General features: G+C 42.1%; 1 protein-coding gene across 1 annotated transcript; it reads left to right on the top strand.

Moving 5' to 3' along the window:
• Window positions 1–4,137: 4,137 nt before the first annotated feature.
• Window positions 4,138–19,876, top strand: LOC114444881 (Na(+)/H(+) exchange regulatory cofactor NHE-RF3-like). The gene is made up of 11 exons (XM_028419762.1): window positions 4,138–4,181; window positions 5,111–5,138; window positions 8,815–8,876; window positions 8,967–9,178; window positions 10,275–10,346; window positions 15,538–15,670; window positions 17,341–17,477; window positions 17,552–17,759; window positions 18,155–18,351; window positions 18,428–18,580; window positions 19,242–19,876. The coding sequence occupies exons 1-11, from the start codon at window positions 4,166–4,168 to the stop codon at window positions 19,281–19,283; spliced, it is 1,260 nt and encodes a 419-aa protein (XP_028275563.1). The 5' UTR covers window positions 4,138–4,165; the 3' UTR covers window positions 19,284–19,876.
• The last annotated feature ends 1,744 nt before the right edge of the window (window positions 19,877–21,620 follow it).

A 21,620-nucleotide genomic window follows, 5' to 3' on the forward strand; every position in this document is an offset into this window, starting at 1 on the left:
TTAGATTGTATATAACGGACTGATAGGAAAGGTGAGCTTTTATTAACAAAAAGCCAAAGACCAAAACTGAAAACCAAGTCCAAAAAGGACTACTGCAACTCACTATTATCAGGATGTCCACATTACTCCATCAACAGCCTGCAGCTGAACGCAGCAGCTAGAGTTCTGACAGGAAGCAGCCAAAGGGATCATATCTCTCCTGTTCTAGCGTCTCTTCACTGGCTCCCAGTGGACTCAAGAATACACTTCAAGATCCTTCTTCTAACCTACAAGGCTCTTCACGGACTTGCTCCATTGTATCTGCAGGACCTGATTGTACCATATGTTCCTAATAGGACACTCAGATCTCTGAGTGCAGGTTTACTTGTAGTTCCTAGGATTCATAAAAGTAGAATGGGAGGACGAGCTTTCAGCTATCAGGCACCACTACTATGGAACCAGTTACCAATCTGGGTCTGAGAGGCAGACACCGCCTCCACCTTTAAGACTAGACTTAAAACTTTTCTGTTTAGTAAGGTGTACAGTTAGCCTTAAACATAGTGTGTAGGGCTGATAGGTATAGTTACAGTCACTTGTTGACATGGCCTCAGCCACAGGTAGAACAGGTGTCATAGGGCAGATAAAACATTTAGTTAACTTTTAGCACAGCTATGCTGCTATAGGCCTACGGTGTCGGGGGCACAAACATGATCCACTGAGCAGTTTCCCTCAAACCCTCCCCATCTTACCTTTCCTCTAATCTCATTATTCTGGTTCTGGCAGCTTGGGCTGTGTGCCTCTTCTCTCTTCCTCTAGACAATTTCCTGACCGTTTACGAGAGTGTAAATACTTATTTTGTACTTGGCAGTCTTAGAAAGAAGCATTGTGCCAGAGAGTTCCCCCTTGCAACTTCTGCAGGTATAACTAAGTAATCATGAGCAGGTTTAGCGAGCTTTACAGATTAATTTTCACCTACCCATTTGAGAAATGAGTTGTTTTTGTGTCTACTTTGGGATAAATAAAATCTTCCTGTTGAGCATACACTCTCAGCTTCCGCACAAAAATGTGACATATTAGCATAACAACACTGTAAACTGTTGCTATGTGCTTTGAAGCTTTGAGGTGTTTTGTCTTGATCAAGCTATAAACAGACTAATGTAAATTTACAAAATATATGAATATGAACAAATAGAGCTAACGACTGCCCTTTGTTGTAAAGCCCATTAGATGGTTATGTGGCAGTTATAACATTATATTTGAATGTGAATCTGTGAAAGAAGTTGTTTCAAAGCACACCGGCTTCTTTATGTGACACAGCTCTTAAAATTACAATAACCACATGTCCAATCTAAAATTGTTCAAACCCTGCACATTATACAGGTTTATATATTATTTTTTTCATCATATTCCAGCACCAGATTAAGTTGTGCCAAAAACTCTAGCTTTTTATGCGACAGATAAATGTGCATCTTTATTAAAATACACTCAACAAAAATATAAACGCAACACTTTTGTTTTTGCTCCCATGTTTCATGAGATGGACTTGAAGATCTAAACTTCATTCCAGATACACAATATTACCATTCCTCTCAAACATTGTTCACAAATCTGTCTAAATGTGTGATAGTGAGCACTTCTGCTTTGCTGAGATAATCCATCCCACCTCACAGGTGTGCCACATCAAGATGCTGATCTGACATCACTGCCCACAATAAAAGGCCACCCTGAAATGTGCAGTTTTGTCTCACAGCAAAATGCCACAGATGCCACAAGCATTGAGGGAGCGTGCAATTGGCATGCTGACAGCAGGAATGTCAACCACATCTGTTGCTCGTGCATTGAATGTTCATTTCTCCACCATAAGCCGTCTCCAAAGGCGTTTCAGAGAATATGGCAGTACATCCAACCGGCCTCACAACCGCAGACCACGAGTAACCACACCAGCCCAGGACCTCCACATCCAGCAGGTTCACCTCCGAGATCGTCTGAGACCAGCCACTCAGACAGCTGCTGAAACAATTGGTTTGCATAACCAAACAATTTCTGCACAAACTGTCAGAAACCGTCTCAGGGAAGCTCAACTGCATGCTCGTCGTCCTCATCGGGGTCTTAACCTGACTCCAGATCGTCGCCGTAACAGACTTGAGTGGGCAAATGCTCACATTCGATGGCGTCTAGCACGTTGGAGAGGTGTTCTCTTCACGGATGAATCTCGGTTTACATTGTTCAGGGCAGATGGCAGACAGCGTGTGTGGATCGAGTGGCCCATGGTGGTGGTGGGGTCATGGTATGGGCAGGCATCTGTTATGGACGAAGAACACAGGTGCATTTTATTGATGGCATTTTGAATGCACAGAGATACCGTGATGAGATCCTGAGGCCCATTGTTGTGCCATACATCCATGAACATCACCTCATGTTTCAGCAAGATAATGCACGGCCCCATGTTGCAAGGATCTGTACACAATTCTTGGAAGCTGAAAATGTCCCAGTTCTTGCATGGCCAGCATACTCACCGGACATGTCACCCATTGAACATGTTTGGGATGTGCTTGACCGGCGTATACGACAGCGTGCACCAGTTCCCACTAATATCCAGCAACTTCGCACAGCCATTGAAGAGGAGTGGACCAACATTCCACAGGCCACAATAGACAATCTGATAAACTCTATGCGAAGAAGATGTGTTGCACTGCATGAGGCAAATGGTGGTCACACCAGATACTGACTGGTTCTGAGTCCCCAGACCGCCAATAAAGCAGAAACAAAATGCACATTTCAGGGTGGCCTTTTATTGTGGGCAGTTTAAGGTACACCTGTGCACTAATCATGATGTCAGATCAGCATCTTGATGTGGCACACCTGTGAGGTGGGATGGATTATCTCAGCAAAGCAGAAGTGCTCACTATCACACATTTAGACAGATTTGTGAACAATGTTTGAGAGGAATGGTTATATTGTGTATCTGGAATGAAGTTTAGATCTTCAAGTCCATCTCATGAAACATGGGAGCAAAAACAAAAGTGTTGCGTTTATATTTTTGTTGAGTGTATATTTATTTAGAATAAAATAAATCTTTTTTTTTGTTTCTGAGTTTATGTCTGACAGTATGACCTCAACCCTTGCATTTGACTTGGATTGTCCACTCAGCCAGCTGTCAGAGCAGTTCGAATGTGTCCACAGGGGGCTTAATACTGAAAATTGGGATGACTTGAACATTTATGCCTGAAGAAACACCCCCCAAGGTATGCCTCACACCTTTTTGCCTGCTGACAGTATTAGCATTGACTTCCTGAGATGTTAATTTACACCTGGAATGTCCTGCAGGGTTTTCCGGGCGGGAGGTTTTGAGAGACAAAAGGTTCTGGTATCTTGGTGTCTCAGGAAGTTGAACAAAAAGAGGCTGAAATACACAAATAGACTAGTCAGAGAGGTCACACAGGAAAAACATTGTGTCTGGAGAAGAAGTCTATCTGCACCCTAAAGACAAAATGTATTGGACAGTGGGGACAGGGGACAGAGGAAGGCTGAGACATCAGCTCACCTGTCTTGGCATCTCCTCCTAGAAGACTTCCTTCCCATTCACATGCTGATAACAGTAGGTTATTATCTAGTACTAGTTCCACACATTGCATGGCCCTGTTGCAGTTTTGGGTCATTAGCTGCCTTAGTAGGTTTCACTAGATATCTACCCACAGAGGTCAGCAGAACTGAGGAAGCCACTCAGGGGAGTGGCAAAACATCTTCAGCTGCCTCCATTTAGACATAACATGACCTGAATTAATTAATAAGCTGTGAATTGGATGGTACTTTAGTTAGGGTTAGGTGCTTAGTGAAAGAGCAGCACCTTTTATGACCAATTTAAGCTGAAACTCACAATCTGCTCCTGTCCAAGTTAGCAGCGTAAGAAGTGGTAACTCACTGATGTGTTTTATTATAGTTTGGTTACAAAATGTAGGTATTTCGTTCTTTTTGACATTTTACTTGCTGACCTAGCTGTTTATCAACATTTTAGAAGCTACATTGTAACTGTTATCTGTTCCATCCAAATGTGTGACACAGCACAAAGTGAAGTCTCACAGTGAGTAAATGTTTAACCTGCACAACTAGAGAGAAAGGAGTGTCCATCTCTACAGACGGATTTTTACTGCCTGTTCACCTTGCCTGCTGACAGTGTCAGGACACCATGAGGTCCTCTACAGGTAGGTTGATCTGTTTCTGCTTCTCAAACACATTACCTGACAGGATTTGACTATCAAAATGTAAGTCCTATGCTGCTGAGTGTTCACCTATGATGTCTGAGAATTCTCCTATGATCCTCTAGCTGTGGTAGTAGGTCAGCATTACCTCTGCACCATATTTTAAGGTTAAGTCAGTGTACCTGCTTGATCATCTAGCCCTACTGGTGAATGTTTTAATCATACAGAGTATTTGTTCCATTGCTGAATTTATCCATGGTCAGCGTTTGAGCATGAGTTGTTTTCTTCCTGGTTAAACATTGGCCATTAACAGCCTTTTTTACAAATTGATCATTATCCACCAAGAGCTAAAGTAGGTTTGTCTGGCCTGCTGCTTCATAGCCCTGTCCTCCTTCTTACCCTCTTTCTCTCTCTTTATCACATGCAGATGCAAATGCACACCTCAGTGTTCCCCAGTGTTGCTTGTGAGGTTATTGTGCAAACACGTGAGCTGTACCAAGACACTACATTAATAGACCAGGGGTTACAGTAGTTAGCACACTAAATATTCAGATCCAGAAACATCTGTTTCTTTCTCCTTTTTGTGCATGTTTAGTGGAATACTGATGTATTGTCATCTGTTATCTGTAGGAAAACATCAGTATTACTACATAAGTGTTGGACTGATAATGTGTCAGGACCTGCCTGAAACCAAACCTGACTGACTGGCAGCTGTTAAAGCCAGTGGTGGAAAATAATGCCTTGTAGTTAGGATAATAGCTTCATTGATTGTGTTGCAGTGAGAATAGGATTGGTCCTCAGAGATTTCAAATCCTTTTTCTGGGTATGAGAAGAACCCTGCTGTCCAACTCTTCTGCTGAAATTCTGTGCTGTGTATTTTTTCAGGGTTTGTACAGGTTGGTTTGTTGACTTCAAATGTGTCTTTTCCACAGCCCAACAAGATGCAACGGATTTTCCAAGGTAATTTCTGCTTTAACATGCACATTTTAACCCTTACTACTTCAGAAGGGTTGAAAAATATGCGCATTTGGGAAGACAAATAATGACAGAGATTGGGCTCTAATAAAAGCCCTGGCTCAATGCTGAAACCCTTACAGTAACCATGGGTTAGTGCAACACAATGCAATGCAAGTACAGTCATGGACCGATGGTGTGTGTGTTTAAACCTAGACAGAATACAGCCTCGTGCCTCTATGTTTATATTCTTCAGACTACTTCTGCAGTTTACACAGGTTATTTAGCAAGAATAAAGAGGGTTCCCTTTTCCCTTGCAAAGTCCTGAAAGTCTGGGTCGGGGCCTTTCTGTGATTCCTAAATCTTTGACGATACGCTTCGGGCACCAGCTCAAATGCTCTCAAAACAGCAGCTTTCACAGTGGCATAATCTAGACTATCCCCCACGGGAAGAGCGGAAACCGCCTCCTGAGCCTTGCCATGAAGTTTACACTGCAGTAGTAGTGGCCAGAAATCACAGGGCCACCGTAGAGCAGAAGCAACACGTTCAAATTCACAAAAGTATGAATCAACTTCTGCCTCACGAAATGCATGGACTAAAGCAATGTTTTTACTTATGTCAAAAGTACGGGGTGAAGATCCAGTGTGATTATACATACTCACATTCAGAGAAACATTAAGGGTACTAGCTGCTCTCTGAGCCTCCAGCTCAAGCTGGCTCAGTCGCACAGCCGTGTTGGCTTTAACCTCCAGCCGTCTCATTTCCAGCTGGAACTGCCGGTTCTCCACCCTCTCCTGAGCTGAGATGACCTACAGGTGGATCCATAACTCTCTGAAATTACTGTCTGGATTTTTGAAATGGTGCTGATTCAGCTGAAAATTAAGCAGAATCTGAGTGCTTAAATGACTATCACTATGTGATAAATACTCCTGAGAGGAAACGCAAAAGGCAAGTATGTCATGTAAATATGCTGAAGCATTACTATTCCCGTGACGAAGCGACACTGAAGAGAGTTGTCCTTGCTGCTACCTCTGTGGTGAACAGCTCTGCATTGATTACGTTAGGCAGTTTTATAGCGTCTCTAGAGGCTGACAGGCTCTCAAATTCTGAGATGCTGAAACTGTTGCCATCTGAGCTTGATCATCTGACTGAAGAACAGAGAAGTCAGCTTGTCGAGCTAGTCTAAGAGTTGATGGTGATGTTCCGAGTTGTACTACTGTGTTGAAACATGATATTGATGTCAAACAGCATGCATGTAGAGCTAACCCTGTGAAACTTCAGTTTTCGAGAAAAGAGACTGAATATTTGCTGCAACATGGTCTGGCAGTTCCCAGCTATAGTCCATGGAGCTTGCCATGCCTGCTGGAGGTGAAATGCGATCCAATGGAACAACCTCGATTTGTTACAGACTACTGCTAAGTAAATGCTGTTACTGTGATTGACTCCTATTTGTTTCCTCAAATGGAGGATTGTGTAGATAGCATTGGTGCTGCTAAAGTCATGACTAAGCTAGACCTACTGAAGGGCTACTGGCAGGTGCCCCTCACTGACCGTGCCTCTGATATTTCTGCCTTTGTTACCCAGGACCAATTCTTGCAGTATAAGGCTATGGCTTTTGGCATGTGCAATGCACCAGCTACGTTCCAGAGGCTGGTGAATCTAGTGTTGGCTCACCTACCCAACTGCAGTGCATATCTAGATGACCTGGTAGTTTACACAGCTAGTTGGGAAGAACACTTAGATGTGCTGAGACAGGGGTTCACTTGGCTAGCAGAGGCTTCTCTCACCCTCAATTTGGCCAAATGTGAGTTTGGGAAGGCCACGGTCACGTACCTGGGAAAGCGGGAGGGACAGGGACAGGTGCAGCCGATAGAGGCAAAAGTCTCTGCCATTCTGAATTCCCCTATGCCTGCCACTAGGAGAGCCCTCCATAGGTTCATAGGAATGGCGGGTTACTACAGGGGATTCTGTAGAAATGTCAACACTGTTGTGCACCCGCTGACCAGTCTCCTTAGTCTCGCAGCAGAGTTCTGGTGGAGTCAAGACTGTCAGCTTGCCTTTGAAAAAGTCAAGTCTCTCCTTTGCCACTCCCCAGTACTAGCCGCCCCTGACTTGCGGAGGCCATTCAAGTTGGAGGTGGAGTAGTCCAGTGGGTGCTTGCGTGGTGCGTGCTGGCATGGTCCTATTGCAGGATGATGAGAATGGCATCGATCACCCTGTGTGTTATTTCTCCAAGAAATTAGAAATTATCAGCTCTCATACTCAATGGTCGAAAAGGAAGCTTTAGCTCTGCTGTTAGCCCTCCAGCACTTGTTCAGGTGTATTTAAGGTCTAGCCTGTCACCTGTACTGGTTTACACTGATCATAATCCGCTCATGTAGAGAATGCGAAATCGTAACCAGTGTCTCGTGCAATGGGCGCTACTTGTACAAGATTACAACCTCAAAATACAACACAAGAAAGGGTCTGATAATGTGTTGACAGACACTTTGTCTCGTATGCACTGTTTTTAAACAAATCTGATGTGTGACTTGCTGAACACCACTGCTGGCATTTTAAGGCAGGGGGTGTTACGGCCCGTGGCCTTTGTGTGTTTCCTCCCTGCTTTGCTCCTCTCTCTTTCTCACTCACTCAGTGCCGCTGCGAACCCAGCATCACAGCACTGGAGCGTCACAATGAACGGGATTGTTGTGACCAATTGGCAGGAGGCGTGGATATTTTAAAAGAGGAGCTTGGTGGTGTTGGTGTGCTGTCCGTCAATGCTTTAGACTGTTTTCTAACTGTGGTTTAGAGTCCTGCTGTTTGTTTTCAGTGTAATTTGTGCTAGTCCGAGTGGACTGTGATTGTGACCTTTTTGTTTAATTTATTTTATTACTCTCAATTGGTGGGGCAAGTGTTGCCCTGCAGTGTTTTATGACTTGCTTGCAGCAAACCGGGGAGCTGCATGTTTTAAGTTTGGGTACCCGGCTTCATTTATTTGTTTGGGTACTCGGCACTGGTGCTAGGTTTTGGCCCTAGTCGTTTATGTGCATTTTACTCCAGGAAACTGTGTGCCCTGAGGTTATTTTTTTCCTTCCTTGTTTTTTTTTTTACTTCTAAACAAGTAAATAACTTACGTTTTACCAATTCTATCTGGTTGTGTTACTTCCCCTTTCCCTTGTCGAGTCAGTCAATACATTTCTTTCCACGAGGAAACACAACTAGGGGTTGTTTTTCCACTACAACAGGGATCCAGCTCACAAGCAGATGATGTTGATATCAGACTGTTCTGCTAAAAGTGCTTAGTGATTAAGGGTTATAGAAAGGTATATAGATTTGTATGGACTGGATTTTTCTATCTCTATCCACTCCACTATGTTACAGTTAGCAAAAGTTAGGGAACAATATCATTGAAGATTCTCTGGCATCCATGCTCAGGTTTACAAAGACTTGCTTACATTCTTGGTGTTATGCCAGTAATATATAAATTACAGTAACCATTATTTGGGTGTTACATACAGTAAAGCATGAATGTCATCACTGATAATAGTTGTATCAGTTTACTAAAAAAAATGTTGTTCAATTATCCAGAACAAAATAATTTAAATATATGCATAAACCATTTCTCTTACAGTGATATGATTAATAATGTTCTGTGCTGTTGTGTCACAGGCCCACACTTATTCATTTATCCTTCCTGCAGTTTCACCTTTAATCCAAAGCAAGGGATTGATAATCCTGCTCTGGTCATCAGTGATGATCCAGGTGAGCTCTTGGTACACACACACTATTACAGCACCAATATCTTAGCAAAACCACCCAAATCGTGATGATTTCTGCTAAATCTATGTGCAGAACCTAATCCAGTAGTGGTGCCCAGACTGTTACAGCTGAAGCGTTTAGAGGGAGAGAGCTTTGGCTTTTACTTGTGTATGGACCAGCGCAGCCATGGCTTTGAAATCGGAGGTGTGGAGCCATGGAGTCCTGCAGATCACAGCGGCCTCAGGAAAGGAGATCGGGTGCTGGAGGTGAATGAGCAGTACGTGGACAACATGAACTTCAACAGGGTCAGTGTCCAGACAGAATGTCTATGGAGCACAGATTTATATGTATAGTGATATTGTGTTACTTTTGGTGAACTTGATGTTTGCTTTGGGCTTTATTGTCTGTTATGTGTTTTTAAAACTGCTGTGCACTATACTTAAAAAACCTTCACTGGACCCAGACATCTTGGGAAACTACAGACGTATCTCACCTTTATTTCTAAGATACTTGAACACGTGGTTGTAAGTCAGTGAAATGACCACCTGCATAGGAACAGTCTGTTTGATGTGTTCCAGTCTGGAACATTCAGAGCCCATCACAGCACAGAAACAGCACTGGTTAAAGTTACTAATGACCTCCCCATGGCATCAGACCATGGACTGGTCTTTGTACTCATTCTGCCTTTGAAACTGTAGATCACTGCAGATTAAAACATGAGATTAGGATTACAGGAACAGCACTGCGCTGGTTTAAATCATATTTATCCAACAGATTCCACTTTGTTTATGATAACAATGTCTCATCCTCATGTACAAGGGTTAATCACGGTGTTCTACAGGGTTCTGTGCTTGGACCGATCCTGTTCACCCTCTACATGCTCCCTCTAGGAAATATTATTCAGAAGCACGGCATAAACTTTCACTGTTATGCTGATGATACCCAGCTGTATTTATCCATGAAGCCTGAAGAAACAGAGCCGTTTCCATGACTACAGGCATGTCTAAAGGACATAAAGAATTGGATTACCTCCAATTTTTTACTGTTAAACTCAGACAAAACTGAGGTAATTGTTTTTGGCCCCAAACATCTCAGAACTAGCTTCACTAATAACATTATCTCTCTGGATGGCATTACTTTGGCCTCCAGTACTGTGAGGAACCTCGGAGTTTGGCTCCCCTCTCTGCGTTTAACAGTAACAACACCAACATTGTCATTGTGTCATTTGATAGAGACTGAATCAGAACCTAGCTCCTGGTGCAGTTTTCAGGCACTGTGTCTTTCCAGTCAGTGCTTTCAGGTCACTGGTTGCAGGACAAAGACAACATTCATTCATCATTGGGCCAAATTTAACTCAGCCTGAATACCTAAGTGAATTGTTTTTCTGTTATCACCTGACAGGTTGTAAGGAAGATCCAGTGGTGTGGCTTACACCTGTTTCTGCTGGTGTTAAGGAAAGAAGAGTATGAACAGGTACTGTATGAGGATCAGAAATCCTGTCATCTAAAACCAATGATGATGCAAATCAATTACATTTACAGAGCAGAACATAATGAATGTAACAAAAGCTAAACTAATACTGTTTTGATTTTTATTTATTTTATGTTTTTACGTAACCTTTATTTACCAGATAAAAATCCATTGAGATCAGGATCTCTTTCACAAGGGCGACCTGGCCAAGAGGTCAGCAGCACATGTCAACAGAACAGTTATATAGAAGTGACATTGTAGATTAAAATATACAATTTTACAAGTGTTAATGGTGCCACGCTGTCTGTCCCTCAGGATAGAAGAGAAGGCTCCAAGTAGAATAACTTTAGAGAGTTTCAGTTTAGTCTGTAGAGTATTCCATGGTGAGGGGGGCAGCAAAGCCAAAAGCTCTTTTTCCAAATTCAGTCCTTACCTGAGAAACAGATAGTGTAGTGCAAGACTGCAAGGCACAGCAGCTGATTGTTGTCTGCAATAAATGTACAAAAAAGGAGGACTCAAGCCCCCCCCCCCCCAAAAAAAAAAAGAAAAGAAAAAAGAAAAAAAAAAGCGGAGGTCATTAAATAAGGGGGAAGGCAGAAATTCAATTCAGTTTTATTAATATAGCGCGTTTTACAATCAGAAATTGTCTCAAAGCGCTTCACAGAGACCCAGAGCCTGAACCCCCTTAAGAGCCACAGTGTCAGGAAAACCTTGAGCAGGATCCGGCTCATAAGGAAGAACCTTCCTGCTGACAGTCGGCCAGGATGAAGGAGAGAGAGGAGAAGAAGAGGGAGACAGGACAGAGTGGATGAAGGAGAGAGAGGAGAAGAAGAGGGAGACAGAACAGAGAGGATGAAGGAGAGAGAGGAGAAGAAGAGGGAGACAGGACAGAGAGGATGAAGGAGAGAGAGGAGAAGAAGAGGGAGACAGGACAGAGAGGATGAAGGAGAGAGAGAGGAACAAACATGCACAAACATTACAGAAAACAAACATGACGGGTTGCAAAATGGATAATATGATGATAAATGGTATGAAAAATAAAATCCCCATTGTCTATATTTTTTTAATTAAACTAACATAAGGCATGTAAACTAGAGCACTACAACTGGACTGGATCAAACATATGTCCTTGATTATTCAGACAAAACAAAATGTTTCATTTTATACAGAAATATAATTCTTTGTTAGCAATGATAGTGCTTTCAGATTTAATAAGCAGCATAAAGGTTGTAATGTGTAACAGTTTGGGCAACTAGTGATTTTGATACCTGGTCCAGGCTATCAGGACAGAGTGAGACCTCCCTCCTTCACTCCCTGTCGTTCTGCTTGGAGACCCAGAGGTGAGCTGTCCCGCGCCCCCTCCCCTCCTCTCACAGCTTCTGTACGGCAGCTTCTCAGCAAGCAGGGGCGCCTGCAGCTGCAGGGGGCGCTAATTTGCCAATTCTCCACACAGTGATCTATAATATACATAGAAAACCGCCGCACAGATGATATTTCTGCTCGTGCCGCCCCCTGTGTGACGCCGCCCCGGGCGACCGCCCGAATCTGCCCGTGCCCAAAACCGCCACTGGTTACAGATGATGATGCAGTAACCTCAGTCAGTGACCTTCAAGCTTTGTGCAGCACTGGAGGGTTCACTTTAACAAAGTGGATGAGCAACAGCAGAAAGGTGTTACTGTCAATCCCAGAAGAGCACAGAGCCAGTGAAGTGAAAGACCTGGATTTACAACATGACACTGCCAGTAGAGAGGACACTTGGTGTACAGTGGGACACAGAAACTGATACTTTCACTTACAGTATGAAGCTGCAAGACAACCCAAATGTGGCGACACGCTGGTGGGATGACCAGCTTAATTACATGTAAAACTACCAACAACGCCACGTCGGGAGAGTGCCCGAGGACACACCAGTAATGATTATATGGTCTCAAAGAAGGCACTCATGTTCGGTACCCAGGGAGGCAAGACACAAGGTTCCAAGGCAAAGAATACAATTTTATTATAAACAATAAGCAGTAAAATCAATAGACTGAACAGGCTAAAAGTTTCTCCACTTAAAAAGACTAAGAGCAGTTGGGGGCTTTCTGGCTGCGGGTTGAAGTGGTGAAAGGGGGGACGGAAAGAGTCCAATTACAGCAAAGATAAATAAATGAATTTAAAATTGAAAATTGAAAATGCCACTCACTCCAAAGTAATGTGCAAAACCTTAAGCCCAAATCAAACAGCACACCAAGAGGACACCACCGCCCAGGACACTACTGCCACCACTGTCGGCTGCCAACACTATTAAAACAAAGGAAGACAGAGAGCCAACCATCAGGAGGGTCAGGAAGAACACAAAAAACAAAAGAAAACAACAAATTATCAATAAGGAAAATGTAAAAAACAAGAAAGCAAAATAATAAACCAAAATCAACTCATAAGCTCCTGTTAGCAGCGACACCAACGGCAAACCTGCCGCTAACCAAATTATGATTGATTAAAAATCAAATCAACTGAAATAAAAATACTGAAATAGCAACAAAATAAGAAAACACAGCAAAGTTGCCACCTTGATCTTGAGAGATATACATCAAAGAACAGGCCATTGTGGACGCAACTATGTGTTGGTGCAACTGAGATGCAGATATTGGATTCCACAAGCCAATTCTACAATCAGAAAGATCATCAATAGGTGCACAGTGTGCCGTAGGATGTCAGGAAAGGTTGGTGAGCAAAAAATGGCAAGTGTACCTGAAGATCACCTCCTCCCAGACCAACCTCCTTTGACAAGCGGTGTTGATTTCTTTGGCCCGTTTGAGGTTAAACGGGGCCGGGGTACCATTAAACGATATGGGGTAATGTTCACTTGCCTCACTCTCCGAGCTGTGCACATTGAAGTGGCCAACAGCCTTGATACGGACTCCTGCATCAACGCAATTCGCGCTTTATATGTAGGAGAGGTCAGGTCACCATCATGAGGTCTGACAGTGGTACAAATTTTGTGGCAGCTGAAAGAGAGTTAACAGTTGGACAATGACAAGATTGAAAGAGCTTTGCAGCCAAAGGGAATAACATGGATAATCAACATAACTCTTAACCCTTAACTCCCAACCACCTATTGCTTCTGAGATCCCAGCCAATCATGCCCCCAGGCATCTTCTGCAAGGATAACATATACGCAAGAAGAGGATGGAAGCAAGTCTTGCAGATTTATTCTCGACTAGATGGACGCGAGAATATCTTTCACTTCTTCAGGAGTGTCAGAAATGGCTGAAACCCAGAAAAAACTTCATGACAGGAGATGTGGTACTGTTAGTGGAATTTTTTGAAGAGAAGATTCGGTTCGCGTTTCTTCAAAATACTGGTTGTTAAGAAGCTGCAAAAGTGGTACAGAAAGGTTTGCACAGGAGTGCCACTACAGAGGTCATCCAGTCCCTTATGTCCTTTAGACATGCCTGTAGTCTGACTAACGGTTCTGTTTCTTCAGGCTTCATGGATAAATACAGCTGGGTTCATCATCAGCATAACAATAAAGGTTTATTCCATGCTTCTGGATGATGTTTTCTAGAGGGAGCATGTAGTGGGTGAACAGGATCGGTCCGAGTACTGAACCCTGTGGAACACCGTGATTAACCCTTGTACGCAAGGAGGAAACATCGTTAACATGAATGAAATCAAATCTGTCTGGTAATATGATTTAAACCAGCACAGTGCTGTCCCAGTTATCCTAATCTTGTGTTCTAATCTGTGTAGTAGGATGCGGTGATCCCGTGTCGTAGGCTGCACTGAGATCCAGTACAGCGTTTTCAGTGTTTTACGTCGTACAGCGTTTTCCAGACGACAACTCATAACACCGTATGGCGTTTTCTAATATTCTATTGATCTCCGCCCCAGAACTTGCTGAGCCACTATAGTCTTTATCAACCTATCAGCAGAGAAGAAAAACAGACCGCACATTATTACCGATCATTGGAAGGCCAGGCTAAGGCTAGCAGAGATCCAGGCTGTGGCTTGTGGAAGTTGATTTTAAATCGATAAAAGCATTTGAGAAAGATCCTTATGAAAGGATTTGAGAGAAGCCTTCCTTAGTCTACAATTTAATTACAAAAATGAGTAAAATAGATGTGAATTCAGAGCACACTGACAAGCAGACAAACAAAGAGTGCTGGCAGCCATCTTGGATTTGAGGTGTGTTGTCTGTGTTTTCTGAGGTGCTACTGTCACTGGATGCAGTAATTATTCCTAACCTTCTTTAAGCAGTATCAATGGTTATATTTGTCCCGCAGGCCAGAGTCATCACAGTCATTAAGTTAAATCTAAAGGGCTAATGCTGTGTACCAGCTTACAATTATGGTAGGCACTTAGCATTAGCATAAGCTACTTTACAGTACATGACATTTTAGTACTTTAGTACTTTTTAGGCACACTATAATATGTAACTGAGCTACTTCATATTACACAAAACAATCCTTGAGTCCAGTTGCCTCGATTTAAACTCTTGGAAATGACTATGACCTGGATGAATGAGAGCATCCACAGATATATTACAGAAAATGTTTTGCTAAAATTAAAGTTAATTAAGAAGGCTTTTGAGTAGAGACTGACATTCTGCTGATATTATCAGTCAATATCATCCTCTCAGTATACTGATACTGATTCTTCAGCCAGTGTTTTTAATAAACAATGCATGAAAGGTTTGTGTAGGTTTTTGTCACTCCACTGTTTCTAACCCTCTCAGCACTGTTTGCAGCAAATGAAGCAGTGTTAGCAGATGGTTGTGCAGTCACATTATATCCTCATGGTAAGATGCTTGTAGTAGTTAAATATTTGTGGTTAGTTAAACAATTGCCCACACAGTGGGTGTCTTTTTCTTTTTTGTCTCCGATAGGTCTGTCCCTGACACATACCGAGCAAGGTAGCCAGCCAGCTACTCTTTGTCAGTTTTGTGCACATATACACTGTACATTTAGTAAGATTACTGGATGATATTTATGTTTTGATCATTTTTTACCTTAATATTAGTATTAGTTACAGAGGTCTAATATCAGTCAGGCTCTTTTATAGAACCAAAGTAACTGGAAACAGCTGTGTGAGTGGTACAATTGTAACAATTGTTGGTGCTTACTGTGCTGTGCATTCATTAAGTTCATCAGTCAGTTGAATACTTAAGGTATGTGTGGCTAAAGACAGCTGTTTTTAATGTGTCCTGCAGGCAGTGCATATGGGTGTAGACCTGCAGACTTTGGTCAAAGTCAGCAAGAGGGATTGCTGGTCCAGACCCAGATTGTGTCACATCAGCAGACACCCGGAGCAAGGCATAGGGATGACTGTCACATCACTGAAGGGTATGTTCCACACCTGTCTTTATTTGCCACAGTGCTATTTGCTGTACTTGTATATCTTAAAGGGTGGCACCGCTCTGAGTTATCACCCAGTGGTTGTCACTCAGTCAATACAGCGTGTCATCCTACGTGTCATCATTTTCTTCAACATGGATATGTTCTATGGCATGGTCAGTTTTTGTGCTTCAACTGAGCGAGTTAGTTACGGAATTGTAAAATGCTTTGTTTACACTAATTTACCAGACAAGCCCCAGTGGGGCTTTCTTGGCACTGTGACTACACAACATCCTTCCCAGCTTGAATTAAGGACGATTTAGTAGTGTAGAACAGGCAGAGGGAGGGGTACTGTGTCAGCTGATACACTTACATTAGCCTGCTTAGCTAGCTGTGGATAGCGATGGTAGTATATGGCCACAGCTAATACTGCAGACAACAAAAGAGAAGGGCAAAAAAAAATGCAGACACAAAAGCAAATGTTCAACTTAAGGTGAGCTTTTATTAATAAAAGCCAAAGTTCAAACAAAACTACAAAATAAAGACAAAGGGAGTAAACAACAAACCTAACTCAACAAAGGAGAGCCAAAGGAAGGACGGGAACACACGGGAGGAACATGGAGGAACACGGAGGTAAAACAGACGAACTGACAAGAACAAAGGGGAGCACAGGACTTAAATGAGCAAGGGTAACAAGACACAGGTGAGACACAATAGGGCAGGGCATGCAATCCTAAAGGGGGTGTAAAATATTGTGTTCAGAAGCACCAGTGTCTGTATCTGCGCCTGCTGTAACTACCTAACGCCATGATGTAGCTGTCACATAGCTGGTACGAATGTGCATTTCAGCTCAACACATGTCTGATTCATGCGAGCGATACATTACAGGGGGAAAACACAAGGAAGTAAAACACAGGAGAATACAAAGGGCTTTCAAAATAAAACAGGAAACACAAGACTACGAACACCTGAGGGAGGTCAGGAGACAACAACAAACAAACAAGGGAGGACAGGGCAGGAAGGAAACCTAACACTGAGAACCACGATGTCAAAATAAACAGAGAACAAGAAAAACAGAATACTAGATAACAAGCCACAACAGACAGCCTTTACAGTTTTCAATCTTGGATCATGTATTTTTTTGGCTGTGGTTTCTGAGCTGTGGGGGAGAGCAGTCACTTACCAAATCATTGTGCTGCTTTCGCATCCATAGCATTGAGCACAGACTGTGACAGCTGCCTTCCCTCTCACTTCTTCTCTGCTTTTTGTCGTGTTAGCTTGAAAGCAGACCACACTGATGATGCCATCTAGCATTACTAAGTGAGATTACACCAGGGCGCCACTGCTAGTTGTTTAATAGCAGTTTTCTCAGAATATCTGAAACACAATGCAACTTCTTTGACAGAATGTTAATGGTATCTACAGTAATGGCAATGTTTAATTTTTATGTTAGTGAATTAGATTTTTCTAAGTATTAACATTCAAATGACACCTGCACCTTCTGGTTGGCCTACCTACACATATTCTACATTTTCACATACACGTGTTAGGGTCAGCTCCTGGAAATGTTAAACTACTACTTTGGGTAGCTGAACAGCAGAATCATTAGCTACATCCCATCAGCTTAGAACAGTTTGATTTGATACCACACTGTTAACTCTAATAACATGTCTCATCAGGTCAGATGGGCCAGTACACGGTAAGCACATTGGCTGACGGACCTGCAGAGAAAGCTGGTGTCCACACAGGGGACAAACTGATCTGGATCAATGGGGTCACGGTGTCTATGCTCACACAGTCCACTCTGAAGAGAACTGTATGCAGCCACTCTCATGTCACATTTAGCTCTTTTACAGACTTGTGTGATGGTGTGCTGTCTTTGCTCCTCAGTTAAAGAAGAGCAGGGATTCTGTTACGGTGTTAGTGATTGACAGAGACAGTGAGTCCTGCTATGTCAGAAGAAAGGCACCCATCCTGCCTGCAATAGCAGAAAACTGCAACCTCCCCCACACTGCCAAGACCATGCACCTGGTGAAAGGTCCCGACGGGTACGGCTTCCTGCTGAGGCAAGAGAAGCTGGCAGGCTCACAACGGATAGGTGAGAGACAAACTCCCTTATTAGGGAAAATCTGCGTGGACTTTTGCTGAAAAAGAACTTTGGGGAAGAATTTTTTATGTTATCATTAGATCCCATGAACCATTGTCAGGGATTTCTCATAATGAATCTATACATTTTTCAGTTGAACATTGAGTTATGTCCACAGTGACCTTTGACCGCCATATACTCATTAGCTCATTCACAAAAGAACCTCATTTTCAGAGTGCTTATTATTGCTAGGTTACAACAAGTCAAAACTCATTGAATGTGTCAGGTCAAGTACAACAAAGTGGTCTAAATCCTACACTTAGCAACAGTGTGTATTAAAGTCTGCCCAAAACCTTGGGCCAACCAACTGCCAATGATTAAAAGTAAACTGTTCTTTCCTATCCAAGTCCATGTGTTTAGGGAGGTGGATGATGGGAGCCCAGCTTTGGGTGTAGGAATGAAGGATGGAGACCTGCTGCTGGCTGTCAATGGGGAACCTGTTGAGTCCATGGAACATGATGATATTGTCAAGAGGATTAGACGTAGTGGTGATGAAGTCAGCCTCACTTCAATATCCATAACTGGAAGAGACTACTACAGACAGGCACATATCGTCACATTGCATGTAATCTCAGCTTCGCTCTGTATGAGGATGTTAATTGTCATCTGTTCTCCTGCAGTTAAGCATCTCTCCCCTGCTGTTCCATGAGGATTGCTCACTACAATGCACAGATACCCAGAGGGAAACTACACTGAGTAAGAGCACCATATACAAAGAAAAAAAACACTCTGCTTTCAACTCGCACAGTGTCCCAGGAACATTCACCACACAGGTAGGATCCTGTCACATGTATCCTATTGTGGTCCTAACACGAAAACTGTGCCTATAAAACATGTTTTATAGGCACAGTTTTCCTGTTGGTTAGACTAGACAAGAACAGAATAAAACTGAATATGATATCTTTCTTTATCACTCACACACTCACAGGTGTGCAGTGCAAAAAATTGTGCACCATGTACCAGTGATCAAGGTCAAATGTTAATCCTGCAGTGAGCTTTATCGCACCAGATTTTGCACCTCTGCTCTGTAGTCTGTTTAATCAATGTTGGAAATCAGTCCAGTCTCTTGTGTCATCTGTAAATTTTATGATGATGTCGGCAGTAAAAGTAGGCACACAGCTGTAGGCGAAGCGGGCCCGGCCACTTAGGGCACTTAGGATCCAGTTGGTGTACTTACGTATTTACGTGGTGGCGGTTTTTGGATGAGCTGGGCAGAGCTGCGGCCAACAAATAGCTTCCTTATATGTGCTGTGTCCCTTCAAATTGAATAGATTGGTGTAATCTCAAAGTGGCACCCAAACCTAACCCTACAGGCCTTAAATATAAAAATATGTGATAATGTTATGGACATGTCAGAAACTGTAATGTTCTTTATTTCATGTGGTTATTATGTGGTTTATTATATGTAAACTGCATTTGCTACTTGTTTTACAGCTGTCAGAAAGAAGAGAGAGTATAAGTGAAGCTTTCCTGTGATGGAGATGAACACAGTGACCACAGCTGTCAGTGAGCTCAGCCAGTGATGACTTCACAGAAAGACCATACTTCATGTGTTAGTCACTCTTTGCTAATAAAATTATTTACCAGAATCATAACTGTGGAAAGATCTTCTGGGTCTCACCATGTATTCATACTGGACAGTCCCTACCACATGACCTAATCACCTGTACATTGTGATTGTTAATTTTGTCACTTCTAAACAGTGGCTATAATCGTGAAAAGGAGCTCACCTGATACATCACTCTGCCAAGATTATCCGGTGATATCAACCAATCTGAATGACATTCTCATGTGGGGACTAATCATCGTTTTTCTCACTATGCCAATCTGTTGCTATTGTCATCCTATGATCACTCAGTATTGGTGTATATTGTCCTACTGAACATAATAGAAAACATGCTATAGGTATGCATCATCGCTAACACTTTATACTTTCCTGTATGTACACAATATATACAGAAGATCGAAGCTGTATTCGTCCCAGTGGAGGAATTCAGTTTCTGTTAGCTTAAGGTATCAACAAAAAAAAATGTACAAATTAGCTATATTGGTTTAGCTCTAGAGTGAAATTCATGTAATATACAGTATGATGTAAGCTGTAAAAGCACAAAAATACTGAGTTGTAATGTAACATGGTAACACTTCATACATTCAACATAAATAAAACATCTGTCTTTGTGTTTTCTTACACAGTTTTGGTGGTAATGGGGAGTGTTTGTGGTGTTGGTGTTTTCCAACTTCTGATTTTTTAAAGGTCAAAGGGATGGCGAGATTTGCACTCATTAAGTCTGGTAAAAATACCCCCCAAAAAGACATACAGACTCTTAATGCACCCACATTAGTTTCTCTTACACTGCTTTGTCTGACTACACATTTTTATCTTGACAAATGTTTGTAAACAGGTATTTCTACTGAGGATGAGATTATCTCAGCCTATTCTAGGTTTTGGAGCTTCTTATTCATCTACATGTTTTTACCAGACAGGACAGGCATCCAGACCTGCATCAACATTTGTATCAGCCAGGACAAAATGCATAAAACAATCAGAAGCATCCCATTTATAAATGTAATCTAAGTTTGCGATATTAGAAAGTGCTGCAGATGTGGTCATGTGTGTTATGTCTTTTAGAGAGCATTAAGAGATATGGACAACATGGTGTGGCATTTTAAACATCACATTTAATGTTTTTTATCATTATTTTCCAGATGGAACCTTCCTGGCAAACCTCACACTTTTCAAAAAGACAACCCAGAGCTAGCCGTTAACGTTGACATACAGTGCCTGAACGCAGAGTTTAATAGATACATCTATGTACTGTATATACTGCAGGTCTTATTCAAATTAAAATGCATCTAATTAAAACAATATACAAACATCATTTAGGACATCAAATTATATGTATTTAAACAGTCCAGTAGTTACTGAGTCCTGGTCAGTCTCACAAAATATTCGTCAGATTACTCTACAATTTTTCCAAAATGAGCAATGTTTGATTCAAGTACTATATTCCAACACAAAGAAGAAATAGGAAAATAAAAGTAAGAAAATATTCTATATCTATAATTCATACAGAATGGGGAGGGAGAGTGACCACTTGTACCACTGCCACCACACATAACATCTGGTTATGTATGACCATGTGATATGCTAGAGTGAAACTCCTGTGAATTTTACATTCACCACTATAAAAAATACCAACCAGTGTGAAGTTGCATTAGTGGCAACTTACTGTATCCATCCAGGTGAAAGACATTTCAGGGGGACATTAACACCTGATGACACACCAGTGCTAAGCAGAGGTAGAAGAAGAGTAAAAATACCAATGAAAAATGTTAGTTTACAGGTACTGTAGATGTGGCTAAAATAACAGTACTGGTTTGGTCCCTCTGACTGATATCATTACATTGACAGTGCAGGACAGGCCTGTTTTGGTTCTACTTAATGATGAGTTTACACCACATGTGGAGTGGGAAGTAACAGTAGAGTATTTAGAGTAAGGACAAGTACTTTATAACTTGGTAACTGGCTGCAACTCTAAATTGCTCACAAGTGCTTTGAGTACCTTTAGGGAGGAAAAAAGTACTATATAAATATACAACTTAACCAACTAAATGTCTTCAGATTACAGATTCATCTGCATAAGAAATGAGTGTGGTAAATGTGTCTTTTTGGTGTGACTGTGTTGCTGCAATGCTCAATAATACATCTTCTACCTTTGGCTCAAACTGGCGCTCATTAACTCAGGGCAGATCTGTGCATCAATGTAAATGCCGCATATTGGTGTTTAGTGTCCCCTTGAATCTTCAAATGTG

The sequence above is a fragment of the Parambassis ranga genome, chromosome 13, assembly GCF_900634625.1.
Source record: "Parambassis ranga chromosome 13, fParRan2.1, whole genome shotgun sequence".
Classification (NCBI taxonomy): Eukaryota; Metazoa; Chordata; class Actinopteri; family Ambassidae; genus Parambassis; species Parambassis ranga.